Source organism: Chiloscyllium plagiosum, chromosome 14, assembly GCF_004010195.1.
Source record: "Chiloscyllium plagiosum isolate BGI_BamShark_2017 chromosome 14, ASM401019v2, whole genome shotgun sequence".
Classification (NCBI taxonomy): Eukaryota; Metazoa; Chordata; class Chondrichthyes; order Orectolobiformes; family Hemiscylliidae; genus Chiloscyllium; species Chiloscyllium plagiosum.
In genome coordinates, this window is record NC_057723.1 from 19,888,810 (window position 1) to 19,909,419 (window position 20,610).

Below are 20,610 nucleotides of genomic sequence, written 5' to 3' on the forward strand. Positions count from 1 at the left end.
GATAATGTTTCCCAGAGAGAAACAACTAACCAAGGTGTGGCTAATAGTTCTGAAAGAGATGTTTTCAAAATCAGGCAGGAAATAAGCAAGATTTAGGATTTAGAAAAGGAGTTCCTGTGTGTAGCCTAGAGATCACTGAAGATCTGTGCTGTTGATTATGGAATGCAGAAGCCAATAAAAGGTCAGTATCAGAATCCTTGAGGACACAAGAAGAAAAGATAGGAAATGTTCCAGAGATAGAGTGAAACAGATTGTAAATGTGGGCAGCTGTTTTAAAACCAATACCTTGAAGGGTGTAGAACAAATAATAGCAAGGGAAGGAGTGAATTGAGAAAATTGATTGGATCGTCTTTTGGACAGCTGAAGATTACATTTCCAAAAACATTTCTCAATGTTTGTGATATTATGTGATTTAGCATGATCCCTCATCGTGAGCTTAGCTAATTATTACATTGCTAATTAGTTGATGGAGTGGATTCTTGTCTAATCAAGGGTTGCAACATGAGGTCATTGGTAACAATGCAATATTTGCATCCATCTAACCTACTCTTTGTTTTATTGGAATAGGTGTTGCTGACAGGGCCAGCATTTATTGGCAAGCCCTAGTTTCCCTCAAGAGTAGTTGATATAGTTAAGCTAGTTTAAAAATCAGCACTTCAAACTCAACAGCAATAATGAAGAAGAATAGCCACATATAAGGTAGCCCAGAAAAGGACACTAGATTTCCTTGTCTAAAGAACATCAGTGAACCAGTTGGAGTACTTGTCCAATAATCTAATATCTATCTTCATGCATACACTTTAACAATCTGCATTTTATGTATGACACAGCCTTTACTAAACAAAAAAAACCCACAAATTATTGAAAAAAGTCAGAGATTTGGCAGCATCTGTGGAGAGAAATCAGAGTTAACATTTCGGGTCCAGTGACCCTTCCTCACAACTGATGGCAGCTCGGAAAATGTTGGTCTTTATGCAGAAGGTACAGTTGGGAGGGGTTGAAAGGCATAAATGATAGGTGGTGATAGGGCCCAAAGAGAGTGAAGAACAGTTGGCATGGATAACAACCAGGCTCGGAGGGTGAGGGTGGGTTGCTGTTAATGGAGACTGTTAGTGGCTAACAATAAATTGTGTGTAACAGCAGATCATGTGATAACAAAACCTGGTATGTGGGGTTTGTGTATCGAAATGGGAGAGCTCAAGCCCAAAAATTGTTGAGTCCAGGTGGCTGTAGACTTCTCAAGCAGAAAATGAGGTGCTGTTCTTCCTTGGCAAGTCTCAGCTTTCTGGATTCAAATATCGAGTTCAACAATTTTCAAGCTTGAGCTCTCTCATATCCTTACTCCAATCCCCACACACCAGTCCTTGTCACCATATGGTCTGCTATTATACACAACGCATTGTTAGCCGCTAACAATACCCATTAATAGCTACTCACTCTCCGAGTCTGATTGCTTTCCACTCCTTTGTCCAACTGTTCTTCTGTCGGGTTCTGTCTCCACTTATTGTTTACTCCTCCCCCCTTCCCCCATCCTTTTCTCCACATAAAAACTAACATTCTCCGAGCTGCCACCTGTTCTGAGGCAGGGTCACTGGACCATAAACATTAACTCTGATTCCCTCCACAAATGCTGCGAGACCTGCTGAGCTTTTCCAGGAATGTTGGTGGTTGATTCTGATTTCTAGCATCTGCAGTTCTCTCAGCCTTTTCCAAAAGCCAGTTAAACATTATCCACAGAGTAACTGAAAAGATCTGTAGCTTCTGAAAGAAATTCAGTAAATTGGTCAAACATTGTCTGCCCTCTTCCAAAATATGTTCATTCTTTCTGTTTTGCCACAGTCATTCCAGATTGATCTCTGATATTATTTCTCATCATCAAAGGCCCAAATGGTTTCATCATAATAAATGAACATTCATTGTCTTATTACTTCAATATTTTTACTGCATCTTTAATAACTGTCACTCAGAGAATGGTTCTTATTTCTGCTGTTCTTGTCATTAACAATGATCTGACGAAGATCATTGTTAGCTGATGACACCATTTTCTACAGAATAGATAATCTCTTAACAAAGGTAAGTAATTCCTGATCACATTAATGTGTGGATATGTAAATTTTAAATTGGAACAGAATAAAACCTAATGGTGTGTTATCTTCAGGACTAAAATTAAGACATTGATATCCATTGAGAAAAGAATGGCCAGATGCCTTCCTTAAAGGCTGCAACTCTCCTTAGTTACAATCACTCTGTTCTTTGGTGAGATAATCACATCTGATCTAATGTGAGGAAAACAGAGTGAAAAAGGATGCAAGTGTGTATTGTCCAGAAACTGAGAACCTATTTGTCATTTATGGAACTTGATTTCCTCCAAAGCCTATACCTGCCATGAGTTAGAGCAGATGAAAAACATTTGTGACTATTGGAAATTACAACCAGGGTTGGAGAAATTGCAGGGTTGGTAATGCTGATTTGTTGATAGAATATAAATATTGGTCATGTGCAGCTGTTATGTCCATATCTCAAGAGAAGAAAGATGGGTTACTGTTCAGGGAAACAAGCTCATCATCAGAAGGGCTGAATAGTGGAGAAGGATGAATAACGGACTACAATCAAGAGATGGATATGTTGACTCCCATCACTTAGAGATAATGTGCTCCCATATGGTGCTATGTCTACGTATCTTGCAACAAGTTAGACAGTAACACCATGCAGGTCAACAAGTAAAATTGTGCATTCAAATCTATAATGCTTGTTGATCCTCCACAGTAACTCCTCCAAGTCTTTGTTCAAAGTAGCCAGCAGTGTTAAATTTGCAAGACACCAGCCTTTGTCTCCAACTAAGCCATATTGCCACGGGAATGCCACAAAGATGTTTTAAAAATTCAAGTGCTACTCTGTAGGTTTTCCTGAATACCCATGGACTTCCATTCACATTTGAACAAATATACCTTTCCACCATCAGTTAAGATCTGTGTTTTATCACTGGACAATCTCCGGTTCCGATTTCACCCAACTGTGTCCGAATTTTCAAAGTTCCGTGCTTAGATGCATTTAAAATGTCATGTAATTTCAAATGAATTGGCCTTGTTTCCTCACTCTCAAATATCACCGCAGAGCTGAATTTTTTCTTCTTTGCACTCCCCTTCCCACACTAAAGGAAGTGATATGCATCTTCAGATACATTGTTATTTTGAACAGATCTCTGATTATAATGTGGTTCAAATAAATGTAACTTAGGCATTTGTAGAATCAGTATAAATGCAGTTTCAAAGCCTTAATGCAGTACATTGTTGAGTAATTCTAACAAATTAAAAATAAACATTGAGGAACAAAGGTGACAGTTAGTTCTGCACAATCAAGTATCACCCATTTTAATTAGGCCCCAGAGAAATTGCTTTGCACTTTTTTGAAATTAATATTTTAAACATTTCTGTAGGATGTACAACCATCGCCAATGTTTGAGTTTGCTGTTTGAGTCATGAGCATATTAAGGTGCAATTTAATTAAAGCTACAAAAAGTTAGATTGTGTTTCATGGAACCCTTCTTCCAGGGACAATTCTATTAATGATTTATATGCTAAGTATGTCTGTCTGTAAGCCTTCATTTAACAATTAGGGGTAGGTTTATTTTTACCCTTTTAAGTGAAACCTTTACATTCTACACACATGCAATTTGCAGACAAGGATTGCAAAGTTCTGTGCCTGAATTATCCATGTTTGATCCACAATGGATGTACACACACAGTTCTTGTGAGTTTGTTTACATGTGCTCTTTGTATTAATAGTGATGATGAGGTTAGGGTAGAATGTTACCACCAATCCTTCTCCCTCCGCCCGTTTACGGGCGGCACGGTGGCCCAGTGGTTAGCACTGCTGCCTCACAGCGCCAGAGACCCGGGTTCAATTCCCGCCTCAGGCGACTGTCTGTGTGGAGTTTGCACGTTCTCCCCGTGTCTGCATGGGTTTCCTCCGGGTGCTCCGGTTTCCTCCTACAGTCCAAAGATGTGCAGGTCAGGTGAATTGGCTATGCTAAATTGCCCATAGTGTTAGTTAAGGGGTAAATGTAGGGGTATGGGTGGGTTGCGCTTCGGCGGGGCGGTGTGGATTTGTTGGGCCGAAGGGCCTGTTTCCACACTGTAAGTAATCTAATCTAATCTAAATGGATTGGGGTGAAAGATGATTTATAAGTCAGTCTTAACAGACAAGGCTGTTATCTTCAGCAACAAGATCAGACTTATATCTTAAAAAGTCTGCATGGTGTACATGATAATGATGGTAACATAAGGCACAGGAGAAATGATTGTCTCCAACTACAACTGTCCAGAACTGCCTGACAATCCACATAGTGGATGTGTTTATACATCAGAGCTTCCTCTTAGCTCCTGGATTAATCCTTTAGTCATAGAATCCCTATATTGTGGAAGCAGGTCATTCAGCCATTGAACCCTCATCAACTCTCCAAAGAACATCCCTCCCAGACCCACCCCTGTAACTGGCAATTTAGCACATCTTTGGAGTGTGGGAGGAAACTGGAACATCTGGAGGGTACTCACACAGACACAGGAAGAATGCGTAAACTCCACACGGGCAATCGCTGGAGGGTGGAATCGAACCCGAGTCCCTGGCGCTGTGAGGTAGCAGTGCTTACCACTGAGCCACATGCTGCCCCATTACCTTAAACTACTCTATGGAACGTACAAAGGATTTATGCAAATCCGGCAGATCTTTAGGTCACTTAACTAGTAATGCTTTCAATCTCAATGCTCCAGCTATTACCTTATTGAGTTAAACATAAGTTCATCAGCAAGAAGGAACCCCTACCAGTGTCATTAAAAGACATGATCGTCATCACCCACCTCAAATTTTTAGGTGAATAACTTCTATTGTTTCTACTACCCTTGAAGTATTGTGTGCAGTTTTTGTCTTCTTATGTAAGCAAATATAGATTTGACATAACTTGGAGATGCTAGTGTTGGACTGGAGTGGACAAAGTTAAAAATCACAACACCAGGTTATTGTCCAACAGGTTTATTTGGAAGTGCTAGCTTTCGGAACGCCGCTCCTTCATCAGACAGCCACATCAGACATTCTAAGTAAGCTTGTTGGACTATAATCTTAGATTTAACATAGATTGAGTGCAGCAAAGGTTGACGAGATGGATTCCCAGGATGGCATTTTTGTCATGTGAGAAAAGACTGGGTTGACGGGGCTTGTGTTCACTGGAGTTTAGAGGAATGAGGGGGCATTATACAAAATATATAAAATTCTGGCGGGTCTAAACAGATCGGTTGCAGGGACATAGGGCATTCCAGAACAAGTTGTCACAGGATATAACAATAGACTGAGGAGAGGAGAAATGTCTTCATTCAGAGGGTGGTGAACCTGTGGAATTTTCAAACACAAATGATGTGGAGGTCAAGTCACTGAATATATTTAAGAATATATAGATTTCCAAAGGCTAAAGGTATCAAAGAGATCATTGACATTCTCTATGCAAACAGAATATGATAGATTGCATTGTATCTTTCTTGTTTTAGCCAAGATAGCAGATTTCTCCATAATGCAGGTGTTGTTGGCTGTGTACATGCACTTTTTCAGACAATACATGCAAGTGCAGAGATATCAAAACACCACTAAGGGTTCCACGCTCTCTCAATGTTCATCCATTTCACATCATACTTAGTGGATCACGAAGATTAATGCAGAGTGTCTGGCAGTAGTCACAGTACCTGCATTCCGTACCAGTTAACTGTACAATCAGAATTTGAGTTACCAAAGTTATAAGAGAGTAGTTACTCGGTGGGCAGGGTTATCCACTGATTATCTGGCTGACTACTCTGGTACACAATCCATATCTACATGGGCAGCATTCATTTAATGAGAGCCACACAAAAGTCTTTGGCAGGCCTTCAGGATACATAAATGATGTTTTTACTGCATTGAGGAAGCATTCAGGATGCACGTAATAATTCTTCATCATCTGGTGCACCTTGCATAACTTCATTATTATGAGAGTGTATAACATGAAGCTGAGCTGGTGAAGAAGGGCAGTAGAGGAGCAAAAGGAAGGAGAAAAATGATAGAGCTCCTTTCCAGCTAAACTGCATGTGATAATTTCATCCAACTGTGGTACCAGCATTAGCAATCCCAATATACCATTCATCAACATACTCACAATTTAACTTCTCTCAATTACTGGCAATCAAAATATCCTCCTGAAATGAATGCCACCACAAAACAAATCATCAAAATCAACATCATTTATCACATTTTTCAATGTCCCATAGAAAACTTAAAATACCCTTCCCTTGCTACTTTTTCTTAATGTCTGTCTCCATGTGCCTTTCCTTGTTCAGGAGTTCCTATGCAGTGGCTGCAACTTTATTTTCAGAGGAGGAGACAGCATGTCACATAGGCATGAAGCTGGAAGGTCCAACTCTGCTCTCAGCATGGCCAGAAGCAGCTAGGTGGCTGGCGAGCACAAAATAGGAAAGGAATGGGACTGGGAGTGGTAACAGTATAAAAGTTATAATCCTGAGAGAGGTCAGTCCTCAAAACAAATGTCTTAGTAATCCTATCAATGTAGGAACAAAGCGAGAAAAGAAAAGAGTCATACTGGACTCAAAATGTTGACTCGATTTCTCTCCACTCACGTTGCCAGACCTGCTGAGTTTCTCCAGTGTTTGCTTCAGATTTCCAGCATCCATAGTATTTTGCATTAATACATTTAACTTGAGCCTGATGATAGTACTCAACAATGCTGAACAAATTATTTCCTCCCTTGCCATTCATCTGTGCAATATTTCAGATTCCTCCTTCACTACAATATATGCTTTGCCTCTCCCTTGCTCAACGATACCTCTATTTTTAAAAAACGATAGCATTGCATGAAGATTACATTAAGTAAAACAGTCTCTAATCATTAGATAAAATTTAATGTGCAGGCTAGTTGTCAGAATTCCTTTCAATTTTCTCTGCAGATTATTTCTGTTTGTAGAATAATAAAATCGTCAGGCACTTCCATTGGTGAAGTTAATCAGAGAGAGCGAAGGGGTGAAGTCGTGATCATAGAAAAGGTGAAGAGTTTAGAGATTGAAGACTTATTTCAGTTAGCTAAGTAAATCAGTATCCTGTTCTTTCATCCCACGACTGTGATTAGTAAGGCTGAGGTGGAGAGAGGTTATTGCCTCCTGAGCAATGTCTTCATTTTTCTCTTCCCTTTCTTTCAACCATGTCAGATTATTTTATTGAAATGAATATGAATAGCCCTTTTTTTTCCCAAGTGTGAGCTTTTTTCCAACTGAAATTATGAAAATTCACAATTTGAAAATTATTGTTTATTTGAAAAGATCCTTCTTGCCATTTGATGACAATAATTGCAAACAAAATATGATAAAATAACCATAATTTTTCATTCATCAGGGATGAGCGATTAATTAAAATATTTGTTGTACCTGCTTGTTTGTTTCATTGTTCGTTGAAATGGAATAGATGAGAGTCTGTCTCATGATTGGAAGCAGATTGCATTTGTGGAAAATTAACTTATGTAAATAGGCAGAGATGCAAAAAGCATCATGTGGTTCAGCCTAATTGTTGAGAGACAGATTTATCAAATGCTTAAGTTGTCAGGACTGAGCAGCTAACATGACCTGACATCAGCTGTCTTTATTAAGATTCTATGAAAAAAAATTTAGCTTGTAAAATGTGCCTTAACACAGTGAATGCTACCTGACCCTAACCTGAACGATTTCAGGGTTTCCAGAAAAATAGATTTCTGAAACTTGCAACCTGTAGCGAGAAAAAATAACTTCACACATCATATTAAAGTTACTCTGCAAATCACTTCTGAAATGTTGCGTTAATTTATTTTTACACGTATTTATCCTCCCATTTTTCATTCATTTTTCATGTCTCCCTTCCTCCTTAGTGACCCATTTTCTACCATGTATCATTTTCTGACTGAGGGATGAAAGCCAATCACCAAATCTCAGTCTGCAGGCTAGACCATCCGTGTACTGACTGCCAAGTGTATTTGAATACCAGGGTGAATCACCACCACTCTAATTCCATTGAGTGAAAACCCACAGAAAAAAAAAGCATTTTTTTGTAAAGAAAAGCTAGATTTGAATGCGATAGTCAATTTTAATTGCTAAATCAGATCGACAATACAAAATCGCATTCTCCAAAACTTATTAACATCTGTTGTGGTTCTGTTCGCCGAGCTGGGAATTTGTGTTGCAGACGTTTCGTCCCCTGTCTAGGTGACATCCTCAGTGCTTGGGAGCCTCCTGTGAAGCGCTTCTGTGATGTTTCCTCCGGCATTTATAGTGGTTTGTCTCTGCTGCTTACGGTTGAAACACAACACAAATTCCCAGCTTGGCGAATAGAACCACAACAACGAGCACCCGAATTACAAATCTTCTCACAAACTTATTAACATCTAGCAACAATTTAACTCTTCAAGTACAGAGTTCCCTTTTGCAACATTGTAATGATAGAAAGCACTGGTGGCATGGACGTAATATTCTTCAGTTACTAATGGTTAGGCTGCTAAGGATGTTCCCATTGACCAGAGAGTTCAGAACCATGGGTCATAGTTTATGGATTTGAGGAAGGCCAGATAAGACTGAGATGAGGAGAAATTTCTTCACCAGAGAATAATGAGGCTATGGAATTCTCTTCCACAGAAACCAGCTGAGCACAAAATATTACACGTTTTCAAGAAAGGATGAGATATATTTCTTTGGGTTAAAGCCATCAAAGGATTTGGGGAGAAAGCTGGAACAAGGTACTGAGTTAGATGATCAGCCATGATCATATTGAATGACAAAGCAGTTCCGAAGGACTAAATGGCCTGCTGTTGCTCGTAGTTTTGCATTCCTATGTAGTATTCTGTGACATGATTTTGAATCCCACTATGGCAACTTGTTTAATTTGAAATTTAAATTGCTTTACGAACGCATTGGTATGCCCTCGACCCCGCTCGGGCGGAAAAATGTTTAAACGGGAAAGCGGCATACCATGGTATTTTATGTTCGCCAAACTTTCAGGATTGTCATTGAGACTTCAGAAAATGCACATTTACATTGCAATAGTGATTATAGGTGAAAAGTACCACATTGTAGGTACTATTAATCATCTGGAGAAAAGTGCTATATAAATAGAGCTCCATTAACTTTGCAGCAAGCAACCCAGGAGACAATGCATGAGGAAAAGTCATGAAGAATTTGATGTATTTTTACTTAAACTTTCATTGTAAAATTCTTTAGTGGTTATGAAAATATTGGAGATGAGAAAAAGACTATTTGACTGCAAAGGGCAGTTCAAAGAGCAGGCCATTTCAGGAAACTCGAGGAATATGGCCTATCAGAGTTCACAGCTCTATACTAACCCCATGTGATGCGTTTGGAAGGGTGTCAAGTTCATTAGCCAGCTGGTGAACTGAAACATGCTGTTGAGAGACAGCATCGTTTTCTTTTGCACATTCTAATTGTGCTCGTTAAGTAATTCAGAGGTTTTCTGAAGGATAAGGACATTGTGAGAATTTTTACCATGTACGTTATTGGACGGGACAGATCAACACAAAAAGAATTATAACCAAATGTTATGTTAGTGGAAACAAATAGCAGACAGTAGTAAATCTAATTACTCCCCTGGATAAATGTACTTTCAGCAGGTAATTGTAAATGGATCTGAAATCAAATTAGGAAATTTATGCCAAAGGAGTGAAGTATGCTATATTGGTTCATATTGGTTCATCAGGCAACATTGCACATACTGTAACCAGTTATATATCAGGTCATTTTTCCGGCACTGGTGAATGGCAGAGAAAAAAAGGATAAAGGAAAACTAGCTGAAAAAAGCCTGTCTTCATTCAATGATGAATAAATAAATTGTTACTAGCTTGGTAAATTAACATAGAATTTGAGATTAAATTATGAGACACCTTTTGATGACAGTTGAACTGATCAAACAAGAATAGAGTAGGTTTTATTTGTCATTTCTACCACATACAACTGATACAGTAAAAATGAGACAACGTTCCTCCAGGTCTCAGAGTGCTACATGGTCAGCACAAGCTACACAATCGTACACGGCATAAAGTGCATAAGAAGTGCAAAACACTCAAGTTACAGTGTAATAGAAGAATGATAAATAATAGACATTTTCTAGTAGCAATTCAAAGTTGTGCAAAGAATTTCAGGTGGGAAAGAGTCCGATCATTTTGTGTTAAGTAGCCTAATGGCTTGGGGAAAGAAATGGCAAGAGGGAGAAGAGTTTGAGTGAGGGAGTGTGGGGTCTCCCACAATGCTCTTAGCCTTTCAGATGCAGCGTGTGGTGTAAATGTCTGTAATAAGGGAAGAGAGACCAAGGATGGTAGTGGGGTGTTTGCATGTTTGATGAATTGTGGAATTAGTGATCAATTTTTCAGGATTAGTGAATCACTTAGATATTTTAGTTGGTTTACAGTAAATTTGCTCCTTGTGAATATGTGGGATGACAAATCCTGAAAACTGATAACTGCCTTTCCTATGAACAAAGTGATTTTTTTTTCATGTACACCAGATATTGAGAAGTTCAGGATTTGCCACCTCCATCCTTGTGTAAAGGTATGTGGTGTAAAATTATGTCCCAATACATGTGTGAATCATAATGTAACACATGTATTGGGCCAAGCAGTGGAATGTGGTGAAAGGGTTAAAATTGTGTCCCAATACATGTGTGAATCTAACCGAAAATGGAAGGTGTCGCTTAGTCCTGTGTGAATCTTATTACACACCTTCCCGTGTGAATCTTCTTATCTGTATGTGACCAGAATGGAATGTGTTTTTCAGCCTTGCTCTGCTGTTCACATGAATGTTTAGATCTCGAAAAGAGTATATCAGCTGGAAAAGTCTCCAGTTCGGTAGAGTCTGCTCCGGGGTTGCGTTTAACCGCCGAGCGTGGGTTGTTGGCAACCGCTCTACGAGAACTGACGGCTCCCAGTTCCGGTAACACGTAGAGTGAGTATAAACCAGACCCGTTGTAAGTACGAGACCTGGTTGTGGCGACGCTGCGGGGAATAAAACACTTATATTCTAGCAGACTCGCCTCTTGGCTGTTTGTTCTGTGTCAGACTACTTTCCTGCGAGCCTGGTCCTTGACCTTGAGAATTTTTTAAAACAAGGTATTAATTCAAAATTTTTTTCCAGTAACAGATTCATGAAAGTTCTTTGAAATTGGTTCTTGCTCCTTGCTCGAGTACAGAGAAAGAAGGTAGCTGTTTGAATGTCTGGGGAGGTCTTTCTTATTCTTAAATTTTAACAGTACACACTTTGATGGTAAAGTTAACAGAATATAGACAAACTAGCCTTCTTAACATTACTTGGTTAGAGACAAACAAACTGCAAATGCTGGAATCCAATATAGACAGGCAAGAAGCTGGAAGAACACAGCGAGCCAGGCAGCATCAGGAGGTGGAGAAGTCGACATTTCGGAGTGTAACCCCTTCAGGACTGGGGGTGGGTTTGGAAGAGCTGTAGATAGAGGGGGTGGCAAAGGCAAGGTGGTGAAGTGGGGATAGATGAAGACAGGTTGAGGGTACGACCTGGTTGGTCAATGTGAGGAATGAATCCGGCAGGTGGCAGGGAAAAGTGGAAACCTCCAGGCTGGACATTGAGTTCTCCAATTTCAAATGACCTACCTTCCTATCCCCTGACTCCCTTCCCAGCCCCTTCTCCTCCTTTCCACTCCTCCCTGCCACAACTGGATGCATTCCTCCCATTGACCAACCAGGTCTTTTGCCTGTCTTCACCTATCCCCACTTTACCACCCTGCCCCCACCAACTCCTTTATCTGCAGCAGCCCCTCCACCCATCCCCAGTCCTGAAGAAGGGTTAGACCTGAAACATTGACTTCTCCACCTCCTGATGCTGCCTGTCTACTTTCTTAACATTACTGACTTAGAGTTATAGGGTCATACTACATGGAAACAGACCCTTTGGTCTAACTGGTCCACTCCTTTAACAATTTAGCTTGAAGTCACTACCCTTCTGGGATTTAGATACTGAAAAACTGAAAAAGCAAATGGAACAGCAAGTGGTTAAGATCAGCAAGAGAAAAGAAAGATCAGTGTTTCAGTTGGAAGTAATTAATCAGAAATCAGTTTCTTTGCTAGTGAGGTTGAACAGCCGGTCAACAATGGAAAAAATGCCTTTCTTGTTAAAAAAAATATAGCTTGAGCAAAAGGTTATTGAGGAATTTGAAAGTATATTAAAATCTGATTGATAATTGAAACTGGTAAAGCACCTCATTACAAAACTTTAGCAATTTATTACCTGGATTCACTGGCCCAATGAAACTGGAAGTGTTTGCATCTATTCAATATACAGAACAGCCTCGCTTATCCAAATGAGACAGGTGGGGAGTATTTTGTTCAGATAACTGATCTGATCATAAACAAAGGAAGCCATACTGAAAATAATTACATAAAAAAAACATGTTTACAGAGATTTTATTTCATTCAATTGATAAAACACTGGATATTTCTTAAAATTTCATGATATTTTACAAATAAAATCACTTTTTGGCGAGAGTTTGACTGAATTCTGTGATATGTTTCACTGATATTTTCCTCGGTTTTATCCTGGTTCTCAACAGCCGTTGGCATCTTTCTGTTCAGTGTTGTCCCGCCATCCAGACTAACCAAGTGTTGTCCCTCCCTCCTTGGCAACTGTCAAGCCCTCAGAGAGAGAGGCACAAAATACAGGGGGAACATGAGAGTGAGGGAAGGTTTTATCACTGACATCAGTTTCTGTCTCTCATTGATTTTTTTAGGGAGGTAACGTTTTCCTCGTGTTTCCTCCTGTCAAGTTTTCCTCCTGTTTATTTTCATGTGTGCTAATTCAGTATGAGTTGCTCTCCCTGATCAAAAAAAAGGTTACATTAAATTTTCTTGTCAGCTGAAGGATATTGAAATACTTTTTTGTTTGGAAAAATCGAGTTGTCATGGGATAATGGAAGGAAAAAGCAATTGAAACGAAAGGTGCAAGCGCATTTTTTAACTTAACTCTCTGAAGAATGACCTGAGGAAAAAAGTTGTTGAGTTTGCAAAATGGAAATAGTGAATGTTGAGAGTGAATCTTGCTGTTATAGCACACAGCCCGGGCTTACACATATGTTGTTCTTGTGTGTTCACTGTCACAAACCTTTGTCTTCGGGGAGAATAGGTATCGTGAGCCTTTTTATAAAAAGTATAAGACTTGACTCTAAAGTCGCATCTCGAGGATATACTTGAAATTAATTATTTATTAGAACATACTTGCATCTATATTCCTGTTCAAATTTTAAAAATGATGCCTTAAATAGAGGAGGAATAGACTTTTCCAACTTCAATTGAAATGCATGTATCAGGACCATGAAATCTTGATTGGATAATCCGAAATTCGGATAATTGATGTCCAGATAGCCAAGGTTGTTCTGTATTGTTAACAACCAGTTTGTCATTAGATTAGGAACTTGCTTCTAAATCTTTGGCTGCAATGATAACTACTTAGCCATTTACTAACTGCTGCTATATATGTGGATAGAATCATGCATGCAAGAAAGATTGGAAATCGGATTAGTACTGTTGGAGTTAAGACCACTTGCTAAGTCCTGAAGTGCAGTGTCTGTCATGTGCAAGCAGTAATAAATATTGCTGGATTCATTTTCCAGTTGGCACAAGAACTAAATGTTGTGGTCAGTGATCAAGCCATTGCTGTTCTATTGTTCTGAGAAACTGAAAAACTCACAAAGCTTGTTGAATTTTCAAAGCAAGATGTTTTTAAGCACACTTTGTTAAGTTGATGCAATAACATAAATACCTGAAATGTGTAAGAGTTGATATACACATATAAATCGTTTGTGGGAAGGCATTTGATCAAAGCAATTATATCAAAATATTCAAATTTTTTGTCCCAGAGCAGCATTGTAACTTTGCAATAAGATATAGAAGTAGCAGTTGGCATTATGGGTCTTTGAACCTGCTCCATCATTCAGTAAGATCACAAGTGGTCTTATACCATAAATCCACTTTCCCACTTTTTCCCTTGATTTGTTTACGGATGTGGATATCCTCCCCACTCTCACCCTTTTAAAACTAGTATATTTGTCCTTTGATAAGGAGATCAATATGATGCACAGTATTCCAGGTAAAAGATAAAGTCACCATCATGAGACAATGACGGTAAATTTTACTTGAAGGCCACTTTACCTCAGACAGAGGGAGAGGTTGAGAAGGCAGATCCTTCATGGTCATCTTAGCCAGTGTGGGAATTGAGCCCATGCTCTTGGTATCACTCTGCATTGCAGACCAGGTGTCTGGCTAACTGAATTAACCAGCCCCCACATACTATGTCCTCATTAAAACACTTTTATGTCACTCATACTTACAAGAACAGTTCATTTTTATATACTCTTTTGCAATGAAGGCAAACAAAAGCGTTTGCTTTCCTTAATTGCTTGTTATTATTTCATAATTACAAGTTTATATGATCTGTTACCAAATATTAGCAGAAACACTACTTTGGAATCCGATGGTAAAACAACTGAGACCCTAATCTTTTATTAGTGATCGAACAAATTATAGGAGTGATCATGTTCTTTAAAATTAACAATTAAAGTAAATTTCTGGGTAAGGGAGGAGAAAATCAGATAAGGTTCTTCTTCTAATTGCTGTTTTATTTTTGACCCTTCTGGAAGTCTGCATGTCTGGACATCAAGTAAAATCAAGACTGTATACAGTTACGAAAATTGCCTTTCAGTGTTCATCATCAAAATTCACAAATGAATACTGGCTACTTATCAAGAGATCCAAGTGCAATTAATATCCTCTGGAGCTTTATTCAGCAAGGAATTTATAATAATAGGAATGGGATGTCGAGGAGAAATCAGCAAAAGTAGACGCCTTTAATAGTAATCTACTTCATACATATTGAACTCCAATTAGTCCAAAAAGTAAATTATTTTATTGGATAACACTCAACAATTTTCATCAGTTGAGACAATATTTGAGAGAAATTATTCCCATTGATTCCTTGCATGAAGCATACTCCAGTTCTGAATACATGGCTTCTAAGGGAAATGGATTGTTGAACTTTGATAGCTTCAAATCTAAGTCTGTTTCATTCATGAATATGCCAATTGAGGAAAACAGTGGTCCTCACTGGGCTACTTTTCTGGACAATGCAGAGTTATGATTTTGATTGCACTTCAACAGAAAAGTTGTGCATCATATTATTTAACACCATTCAACAACTGACCCTCTTTTCCCCAGGTCGTCCCATCCCACATTCATCATCGCCCAGCCACCCATTTGCCCAGCAGACCAGCACCCTTCTTTCATCATCTAGTGTGAAAGACTACCAAATGCCATTGCTTGACAGCAGCGTCTCTCATCCAGCTCTCGAGTCCAACCCCAATGAAGAGTTCGCCATTAATTCATACCTATTGCGAGCAGGTTCTGGTGCACCGCCACCCCCCAGTAATGGTAAGAATATATGCTTATATCTGCCTAAATTCACACTCAATGGTATCTTGTTCTTTTTGCAGAGGTTTTCCCTCTCATCCTAGCTGTGTGACTCTCTGACAATTACATTGTTGTCACATTCTCTCTTGCACATTAACTGGCCTTGTTCATTGTTAATCAACAGGCAAGTTATTGAAATTTCCTGTTGCTAAATAAGTTGATAGTACAGCATATTGGTGATGTAAAGATGTATTCTTTCTGCTGGAAGACTATTATAGCAGATAGAATATGAAATGAGAGATCTTTTCTCTTATAGTTTTTAAATTTATTTTTTCTTCCTTTCTATAATTTAGGAGTTCTGAATATTTTTGTTCATTAATCACATTTTCCAAGATTTCCTTCAACAATGATGTTATTTCCTATTTTGAATATGTTTGTTTCTCTATGATAATTTAGAGTGCACATTGTAAAGAAATATAATTACAGTTCTTCTAAGGATCCATTACATCATTGTGGTAATTCATTTATTATTTGTAGAAGGGACATCAATCACAGCTGCTGTAACTGCCCGGGCAAATGAATTTAACAATTCTAAGACAAAGTAATTGGGAAAAGCAACATTGAAATTGAATTGGTAGATGGAAAATTCCCATTTATGTTAAGTTAATGGAATACTTTTCCTAAAACCCACAATTTCAAAACATCATTAAATGGTAAAGTGCAATGTAAGCAGTCTCAAATTCTGACAGAAGCTACATTGCAATGAGTCAGAAGGTACAATGTGCCTATCTTGTTCTCGTTCTCTCCTTATCCTGTGTCTGTTTGCCCAAAACTTTGTAGTTCTCAAGTCACATTTGAAACTGTGAGAGAATTTATTTTTGACTATCGAATCAGTCTACTCATGGCCTCTTCTCTTTACCCCTTTCATGGAATTATGCCACTCAGAATGAGATCATTCAGCTAATCTTGTCTGTGCACAATCTTGGAAAAAGTGATGCCCTTAGTTCCACTCTGTTCTTTCCCAATTTCCCTACAATTTCTTCTTTCTTTGTATTTCATTGACTAGAAAACATTTGAGACATATGATGGCCATGTGAAGCAATAGATAATTGTGTCTTTTCCATTTTTTTTCCTTCAAGTATGTATCCAATTCCCTTTTGAAATGTATTATTGAATGTGCTTCCACCATCCTTTCAGGCAGTGCAGTTCAGATCATTACAAATCGCTGTGTAAAAAAAAAAAAAGATTTCTCATTTCCCCTCTGCTTCTTTTGCCAATTACCTTTATTCACACTCACAATTATATTGTCTTGTGGTTCACTGCAACAGTTAGGAATATGTATACTCAAGTCTGAAAAATAACTCAAAGGAAAGAAGGAAAATTGAACAACTGTGTCCCTGGAGAGTCCTGCATTTAAACAATATTGCTGACTCTGTATTGTAATAAAATGCAGTATGAAAGTGAATTTAATTAATTGCATTGGTCAGCAAATCCTATAACGTTGACACTGGAGATGATGTAGTAGCCATTTTAAATGCACAGCGGATGGCTTCAAACACCTCAGTTTGTTGGTAATGTTCTTTCACCATTTATCTCAAAAGAGTGTGCCATGTAAAAGATGGACTCATTTGTTTTTAATTGCATCAAAATATATAATCAGTGATGCAATAATATATTGTTGGCATTCTGTACTGAACTATGATTTACAGCCCATGATACCAAAGACTTATGGGATTGTAAAATGGTAATGGTTTTTATACGTATTGCAGCACTTCCATAACCTTTCTCTAACAAAAACAGAAATTGCTGGAAAAACTCAGTAAGTCTGGCAGCATTTGTGGAGAGAAAGCAGAATTAATATTTTAGGTCCAGTGACCCTTCTTCAGAACTGATTGTAGCTAGGAAAGGGTTGGTATACTGTATTTGCTGAATATGGGGGTGGGGGAGAGGGGGAACAATTGAACAATAGGTGAAGATGGGCCTCAGAGAGAGAGCAAAACAGTTGGCCAAAGAATGGGTAAAGGTCAGCCTGGGAGAATGAATAACTGCTAATGGGGGCCATTAGTGGCTGACAATGGACTATTTGCGATAGCAGCCCATGAGATGACGAGGTCTCGTGAGTGGGGGCTGGAGAAAGGACATAGAAGAAAGTGCCTGGGGCCTAAAATTATTGAACTCGATATTGAGTCTGGAGGGCTGCAGGGTCCTCAAGAGGAAAATGGGGTGTTGTTCTTCCAACTTGTACTGAGCTTCACTGGAGCACTGCAGCAAGCATGAGACAGAGATATTGGCCAGAGAGCACGGTAGTATGTTGAAGTGGCAGGTAACAGGAAGCTCAGGATCAATTTTGAGGACAGAATGTAGATGTTCTGTGAAGTGATCACCCAATCTGCATTTCATATCCCTAATGTAGAGGAGACCACATTGTGAGCAGTGAATACAGTGGACTAGATTGAGTGAAGTGCAGGTCATTCGCTGCTTCACCTCCAAAGTGCATCTGGGACCTTGGATAGTGAGGAAGGAGAAGGCAAATGGGCAGATGTTACTTTTTCTGTGATTGCATGGGAAGGTGCCGGAGGGGTATGAGGTGGTGTTGGGAGTAGATCATGGTGTCTCAGAGCAAACAGTCACTATGGAAGGCTGACAAGGAGGGTAGGCATTCTGCCTGGTGGTGACATCATGCTGCTGAAATGGCAGCTAGTGATCTTTTGTATGTACAGTAGATGCTAGTGGGTAGTAAGTGAAGACTGGAGGTCCCTCTCGCTGTTGTGAGGGGGCAGGGGATCGTGGAAGAGGTGTGAGCTGAAGTGCAAGGAATGGGCTGGACACCAACTGAGGGCCCTGTCAACCATGGTAGTGGAGAATCCTCGGCTGAGGACGAAGGTGGACATTTCGGAGGCTCCCTTGCAGAAGCTGGCATTATCTAAACAGATGCAATGAAGACAGAGAAGCTGGAAGAATGGAATAGAGTCTTTACAGGAAGCAGAGTGTGAGGATGTAGAGACAAGTTAACTGTGGGAATCGTGAGCTTGTAATGGATATTGGTGGCCAGCCAATCCCTAGAAATGGAAACAGAGATGTTGAGAAAGGCAAGGGAAGAGTCAGAGATGGGCCAGGTGAAGGTGAGAATGGATGAAATTGGAAATGAAATTGATAAACGTTTCTAGTCCTGGATGAGGGGGGGAAGCAGCACCGTTGATGTCACTGATGTACTGGAGAAAGAGTTGTAGTTGGGGTCCGCAATAGGATTAGAACAAGGAATATCCCACATACCCCACCAAGATATAAGTGTGTTCCATGCAGGCACCTGCAGTCACATCTTTGACCTGAAGAAAATGAGAGGAGTTAAAGGAGATTGTTCAAAGTGAGGATGAACTCGGCCAGGTGAAGGAGGGTGACGTAAGATGGAGACGTTTCTTCCCTAACCGTCGGATGTTGGATTTAATTCTGATGCTTATTACTGAAAATTTTACACTGACGACAATGCTATATGCTATTAAAGCAGCTGTAAAATTTTAGTGCTGTAAAAGGAAATACAATAACCTACTTTTTTGACACCGTTCATTTTATTTCTCATTTACTCTTTCATGGAATGTGGGTATTGCTGGGAAGGCTAGCAGTAGTTGTCTTTTCCTCATTCCCCTTGAACTGACTCACTTGTCAGAGGGCAATTAAAAGTTGACCGTGTTGTGGAGTCACTTGTAGTCCAGACCATAGTATGTTTGATTTGTTTCAATTTATTGTTGTCACATGTAGCTAGATACAGTGAAAAGTATTGTTCAGCATGCAGTGCAGGCAGATCAGATCATAAATACCTTCCCTAAATTTGATGATTGAGTTATTTTTACAACAATCAACGATAGTTTCATGGGCGCCATTACTGAGAATGTCTTATACCACAGGCTTCTTTCATTAATCTACTAGCTGCCATGGTGAGATTTAAACCTATTTTTCCCAAAGCATTAGCCTGAGCCTTAGAATTACTTGGTGAGTGACATTGCTACCACACTATCATTTCCCCCTCACAACAGTCAGGTCAGACTCTGATGCATTCTGATGAAATACCTCAGAGCATTTTCAATCATACCTGTTTGAGGTTATGAGTAAAACATGGATGGTATCTGACAACTAGAACCTATGTAATTTTGGTGTTATTATCACAACTGATTTCAATGAGAAAATGCAGCTTGGGAAAAAAAAGTTATTCTTCTATCCCCACTTACCTGTCTTAGCCAGGTCAGTATCAAAATATTGAATTAGGCAAGGACAAATGGTCCACTAATTTTAATCCTCTCACAATCCATCTACTATTTATTCTCTCATTGAATGTACTCAAACAATCAGCTCAACCCCAAGTAAACCCACAGGAAATTTAGCTTCTTCATTTCTTCTGTTCCACAATGTACTTGAGCAAAATAGCAGGATATTCCAGTCTCATAAACCATATGAATCAACCATGACTGTTTGTATTCATCATGGACCCAGTAACATGCCTTTTGCACTCATGAACAGGATATAAACTGGACTATGCTGGAAGCTCTTCTAACCATTCTCTTTATTGTAGCTTTTTCTTAGATCAGAATCAGCTCATAGATTCTAATTTCTTCCTTCCTGAAATTCCTTATCTCTCTGTATTGCCTTTGTGCGACAAAGTTCATACATTTAAAACTTGAACTTGGTGCCATCCAATACCAAACAACCCAGATGGCCTCCTTCTTCAAAGACCGCAATTTCCCCTCAGACGTGGTTGACGATGCTCTCCACTGCATCTCCTCCACTTCCCGCTCCTCCGCCCTTGAATCCTGCCCCTCCAATCGCCATCAGGACAGAACACCACGGGTCCTCACCTACCACCCCATCAACCTCCAGATACATCGTATCATCCTTCGTCATTTCCGCCACCTCCAAACAGACCCCACCACCAAGGATATATTTCCCTCCCTTCCCCTATCAGCATTCCGGAAAGACCACTCCCTCTGCGACTCCCTCGTCAGGTTCACACCTCCCACCAACCCAACATCCACTCCCAGCACCTTCCCCTGCAACCACAAGAAATGCAAAACTTGCACCCACACCTCCCCCCCTCACTTCCCTCCAAGGCCCCAAGGGATCCTTCCATATCC

At 39.5% G+C, this 20,610-nt stretch overlaps 1 protein-coding gene across 18 annotated transcripts in view; it reads left to right on the forward strand.

Annotated features, from left to right (window-relative positions):
* Positions 1-20,610, forward strand: part of LOC122556528 (teneurin-2-like) — a 1,106,639-nt gene that overhangs the window by 774,840 nt on the left and 311,189 nt on the right. For 14 of the 18 annotated variants that reach the window (XM_043703277.1, XM_043703278.1, XM_043703280.1 and 11 more), the window contains one exon: positions 15,296-15,508. The exons of the other annotated variants lie outside the window; for them this stretch is intronic. In XM_043703277.1, the coding sequence (XP_043559212.1) occupies positions 15,296-15,508 (213 nt within the window). The remainder of the gene's footprint in view (positions 1-15,295; positions 15,509-20,610) is intronic. 18 annotated transcript variants of the gene reach the window in all.